General features: G+C 44.7%; 1 protein-coding gene across 3 annotated transcripts in view; it reads left to right on the top strand.

Annotated features, from left to right (window-relative positions):
* FGFRL1 (fibroblast growth factor receptor like 1) overlaps nt 1-5,653 on the top strand; it is a 179,097-nt gene extending 173,444 nt beyond the window's left edge. For all 3 annotated transcript variants that reach the window (XM_055702361.1, XM_027815548.2, XM_027815547.2), the window contains 2 exons: nt 594-947; nt 3,825-5,653. In XM_055702361.1, the coding sequence (XP_055558336.1) occupies nt 594-947; nt 3,825-4,234 (764 nt within the window). In that variant the 3' untranslated portion in view covers nt 4,235-5,653. The remainder of the gene's footprint in view (nt 1-593; nt 948-3,824) is intronic.
* The last annotated feature ends 347 nt before the right edge of the window (nt 5,654-6,000 follow it).

The following is a 6,000-nucleotide window of genomic DNA, read 5'->3' on the forward strand; positions in this document are numbered from 1 at the left end:
ACAGCAAGGGAATGGGGAAATTCAGCAGTCTGGACAAAGAGCAGAAACACCAGGTCTGACTTCTGTGGTGTCAAGTCATACCACCACAAACTGGGTACCCAAATATAAATGCTTCATGAGTGACATGAGAGAGAAGAAACACAGCAAAGAGAAAACCCTTGTATAGGAGGTTCTTAGGACCCCGTTTGCTTAGCAGTTAAGAGGGTTGTTCAGTGTACAGAAGAGAGGGCTGAAAATGTGAGAGCTAAAAGGGAGGGCAAACTTTTCTCCAGGTCTGATGCAGACAGAGTAAGTCACTTCCATATTAGAAACAGGAAGATTCAGGATGAACATGAGAAAAGACTTGCTAAGCCTCAGTCAATGGAGGAGTTGTCTGGTGAGACTAGAGAGCATTCACGATTAGAGGGTTTGGCAGAGGCTGAGCAAGTTTGTATCAGGAGTTTTGCAGAAGTCTCAGCCTGCCTTGGGGCAGGGAGTTGGACTAGACAAATATTTTGCATCCCTCCTACACCTTTTCCCTATGTTTCTGCAATCATAAGTTAATGAGCTTGGCAAACACCTTTTTTCATGGAGCTCCCTGTGTTTTTTTGCAGAGAGGACAAGATCCAAGCCCATCCTGACAGGGACGCACCCTGTCAACACAACAGTAGACTACGGTGGGACCACGTCCTTTCAGTGCAAAGTCCGCAGTGATGTCAAACCTGTCATCCAGTGGCTGAAAAGGGTGGAGTATGGCACAGAGAGCAAGTACAACTCAACCATCGATGTTGGGGGACAGAAGTTTGTTGTGCTGCCCACGGGAGAAGTCTGGTCCCGTCCCGATGGCTCCTACCTGAACAAACTAATGATTACTCGAGCCAAGGAAGAGGATGCAGGGATGTACATTTGCCTAGGGGCAAACACCATGGGCTACAGCTTTCGCAGTGCTTTTCTCACAGTCCTGCCAGGTGAGTTATGCCTTTTTTTCCTCCCCATCTGAACCCGTAGTCTGCATCATGTTATTTATTAATACAACTACTGATGCCCATTAGGCTCCATGGCCCTCGGTGATGCCCAGTTCTGATAAGAATGAATGAGGGACTAAATCAACCCTGATATAAATCAGCCCCTGCTGAAATCCTCTTGATGATGTTTCCTTTTCTCCCTTCTTGGGGAATAATGGTTCCAGCAAGGTGAAATGAAATGAATTATCTGTTCCTGTACAGAAGAGGAGCTGGGAAAGGATACCACAGTTGCAGGCACTACATCACTTCAGTGATAAGGTGCAGGACATGAGAGGGGAACTGAACAGCAGCAGTTTCCAGTCCCATTCCCTTACACTTCTTCTTTCTTTTGCTCTTGTTTGTATTGCTTTTACTGGTTAAAGGAAACAATGATATGAGCCCATAAAATGAGAGAATAAAAACTGTCCCGGTCACAACGAAAAGAAAAGAATGAGTGTGAAAGAGAGAGGGGTTGATTAGTTAAATTCTTACCCAATGATCCCCTGGGGACTTTTGTACCAAACTCACAGCTGCTTCCTTCTCTCCCCAGACCTCAGAGCTGGTGGCCACGTCTGACTGAGGCTGTATCAAGTGTGCTTGAGGCACTTTGTTACTTGCTCCTTTGCCTCCTGACTTTGCAGTTCTGCCCTGATAAATATTTTTTGTGTTGAAAAGGGCATTTCTTTCTGCCTCATCTTGCTGTGTGAATCTAGCTTCAGATCCACCGGTTTTATGACAAAAATCAATCTCACTGCTTTTTCTTCCCTTCACCATCACAAGACCAGCACAACTAAGAGAGTGCAGGTGCTGGAGCCAGTATCAGAACATTTTAGCTCTTAGGCCTGATGGGGTGTCTCCAGTCAAGACACCAGAAAGAAACAGAGATCATTAACTCTCCCAGGCTGTTAGGACTGGTTTTCTGTGTGGGTAGTGGGGAAGATGCTTGTGACTCCTGTAACTACGGCAGCACATCTTGTCCTGTTCACTGATTGCCAATGCTCTGTGTCTCAGCAGCCGCCCAGAGTCACTGGCTTGAATTTTGATACTGACAATGGGCTGCCAAGTAAGAGAATGCTCATGGCATCTTCTGCATCACTTAGACTGAGGACAAAACTCCCAACTGGAAAGCCTGTCAGTCCTAAAGAGAAGGCTGTGTGGGTGGGATATGACTCAAATCCTCTGGGAGTTTCTGAACTATGAGACTCCAATCCAGCTCCTGCTGAAATCAGTGGGAGACTTTCCATTGATTTTAATGGGACTATAATGAGGCCTCGTACCAGAAGCAAAGCCTGCAGGCCTGTCGTTATTGGCAGTGTCGGAGAAGGAGAACCCAGCTTGCCCTCAAAGGCAAAGATGTGGTTTCAAGGCCATGAGTTAAAAACCACCGTCTTGCTTGTGAATCTACCAGATTTTACATAGACAGCTCTGAAGAACAGCATAGATGAATATCAAAACACTTTCATTTCAGCCCAGCAAAGGATTTCTGCCAACCAACATGAAGACTGTTGTTTTCGTGGTCAGCATCATGGGTCAGTTCTCTGATCCTGTCTTGCTTTGAGCAGCGGGCTGGACCAGATGACCTCCAGACTCCCCTTCCAGCCTAAATTATTCTGTAATTTCCAGTGCTGGTGAATCAAAGCTTTGTCTATGGAGGTCAATAGTATAGGTCCTTCTAACTTCAAAGAGACCACATGGTATATATTTAATATTTCAAACTAGCCATAGGATTATTTGTCAAGGAGAGAAAAAGACAGTAGTGTCTTAAAGAACTTTGGCTTGAAAGTTAAGCAATATATTTTTTAATTTAACATATTGGGTGATTTGGATAGCCTGTGGTTTTCAATTTCTTCAGTGTCTCCCTGCAAGCTGAATTCTGTGCCTAGGTACTTTTTAGGGCTTTGGAAATCCCAGGTGGCAGATATTTAGATGGGGATTTTAATAGCTAGGATCCTACCCCAGGACGCCTCCTGGGGTAAATCAAGAGATCCGGCTGAGAAAATGGAGTGGCTACCCAGGGATATGCAGGCTGCCAACAGCAGAGCGGGGAAGGGGGAGGTAAGTGTGAAAGATGCTGTCTGAAGCATCTTATCTCCTCTGGTAGCTTAATTTGCTACCCCTGGAAAGCCAATGGCAGCTTCAAAGAGACTGGTGAATGTAGATCCCATTTGGTGTAGGGAGTTGGACACACACTTTAATGCCAAGTGAACTTTCAGTTCTCCATGGCCTGGGCACCAAAGAGGGGACATCAGCTCACCTACATTTTTCCCATCCTCCATCTTCCAGCCACACAGGACCTCCAAAATATCACATTCATGCTGCCTTCCTCGGCAGAGCACTGCTGAGTGGCTCCGGTATCGCTAGATAGGGGTACTGAAGAGTATCTAAAGCCCACGCAGACCTGCCAGAGGTGAGTGGGCAATGTGCCATGGCTCTGCACAACCTGGTCGTGCCTCCTGGGCTGCTGACATGGAGGTATTACTGACACGTCCCGTGTTGTGTCCTTCAATCTGGGCAGTGAAGCCCACTTCATTGCAGAGTGAGGGTTTTGGGAAACTCTCAGGCTGGCTCTAGTGTGTCCATTAAAGCTTGGATAAGAAAGTTAAAGAATCCTCCAAAGACTTCTCCCCCAACCAGAGAAAATGAGTTGCTTGTCCTTCCAGGAGCACTGAAAAGCAAAGCAGTTACCAAACATGTGCTGGCTTGATTTCTCCCTTGTTACTTGGTCTGGCAGGGTTGCCAGACAGCCTGTACAAAAGCCAGCCCAAGTGTGACATCTGTTTTGAATCCAGTTTGCCTGCATTTAATTAACTCTTTCTGTCTCTCTCCTGCTGTAATGTCCAGATCCCAAGCCTCCGAGTGCACCTGTACCCCCTTCCTCGGCCAGCAGCCTGCCCTGGCCCGTGATCATCGGCATCCCTGCCGGAGCTGTCTTCATCTTTGGGACAATCCTCTTGTGGCTTTGCCAGACCAAGAAGAAACCCTGCTCCCCTCCAGCTGCTGCCCCCGTGCACCGACCGCAGCCCCGGGACAGGATCTGTGTCTCCCAGGTCCCTGACAAAGACTGCATCTCCTCCATAAACTATGAGGAATATGTCGCGCAGCAGCAGCATTTACTGTCCCAAGGGCCTGCACTCGCCCCGGCCATGGCATCCAAAATGTACCCAAAGATTTACACGGACATCCACACCCACACCCACTCGCATGTGGAAGGCAAAGTCCATCAGCACCAGCACATTCAGTACCAGTGCTAAGAGGACAGCCGTGTACAGTAGCTTGTTTGGGCTTTTCCTCGTGGTACCTCAGAAGAGACTGCTCCAAGTCAGCTCACACTGCCAGCAATAGGCAAAGCAGACAGAAAAGAATATATATGTAATTTTAAATATATATATACATATATATATAATTGTATATGCGTGTGTGTATGTGTGTATATATATGTGTATATATCTATATCTATCTATATAAATATATATATAATAGAGAAAGACAGAGAGAGAAAAGAGATTTTTTTTTTTATTATTGCAATCAGGATGTAGCTGAGGAATAATGAAGGAACTCCAAATCTCAGCAGAGAGGCAGCCATCTCCAACAGTGGAGCCTTCCCAGATTTTTTAATCAAGGTGGCAACAAGTGAGACAGGACACAGGGATGTGAACCACCACCTCCTTCCTTGTTTGCTAAAAGGAACAAGAAGAGCAAGAGGTGACTGTGGTGCTTTTCTGGATGGGCACTGCTGTTCTTGTGCCTGCTGCACATCACTTGTTTTGGTGGGAAGCCGCCAGACCCATCCTGCTCTGAGTGACTCGAGCTCTAAAGTAGCTGAGGTTTAGTGCCAAAGCATGAGGAAACATCAGCAATTCACTTTTTCCAGGGGAAAAAATTGACACAAGAGGGTCTGGAAAACCTGATTTCTGTTCACAACGTGAAATGCTGAAAGCTTCTCAATCATGGTCATTTACTCTGAAACGCTAATCAAGGTAGTTGCTTCAATTTCTGCAAGTTGAAGGCATCATGTTTCCCATGGGGTGTTCTGCAGATCAAACTGCAAGTGTTCCGCTCCCCTGGTCCTAGGACTCAGTGCCACTACCAGGAAAAAGGAAAGAAGGAAATAGGAACATTGTACAGGACACCTTTATATTTATATTTAAGAAATAATAATAATTAATAATAATAATAATTGAACTGCTGATGGTGAAGAAAGCAAAACACGCTGTCCTTCTCTGATGGCTCACAGTGACAAGCTACTGGATTTTCTACGTCAATGCAAAATACATGAAAACATTAGAAAAAAGAGTAAGAAAGAAGTAGAATGAAATAATAATATTGTAGGAAGAAATGCATTTGAGAAATACTCACCTAGGTTGTGTGTGGTTGTCCCCTCCCATCAGATAACATTTTGGAAATGATACAACTTTGTTGCAGTTCAAACAACAGTAAAAACAGAAAGAAGAGAAAATAAATAAGGACCATATTAAATACCTATATGGACTGGAAATGAATCCAATTGCAAATATAAAACCTTTGTAATTCTATATAGAGTTTAAACAGAAGTCATGTATATTTAATTTATTTTGTTAAACAAGAAAAAAATGTATGATATTTTCCTCAAAACAGGCATTTCTATACGTATTTTTGATCAAAGAAAATAAAGATTTTTTTTTCAGGTTCTATAGATGCCATGCTGAGAATACACTCCATGTAGCATGTGACCAACTGTTATTCTCCTAACCTTGGTCATCTATCTCTATGCCTTTTTACACTAGCCACGTGTAATCTCATAACATCATCTCAGGTACTGCTGGTGCCATCCTTTCCATCAGTAACTGGCTTTTCCCGCTGTTTATATTCTGGCTGTGAGGGTCTGCAGTGGCCTGATTGCTTCTCATGGACCCCTTGTCATCTTCAGTAGCAAAGTTCTCTGCTCACAGGGAAATCAGTTTCACTATGCATTTTTTTTTTGGGGGGGGGTGGGTATGAGGGGCAGGGAGGTTACATTTTTTTTTTAAGCACAAACCTG

Source organism: Falco cherrug, chromosome 1 (assembly GCF_023634085.1).
Source record: "Falco cherrug isolate bFalChe1 chromosome 1, bFalChe1.pri, whole genome shotgun sequence".
NCBI classification, from domain to species: Eukaryota; Metazoa; Chordata; class Aves; order Falconiformes; family Falconidae; genus Falco; species Falco cherrug.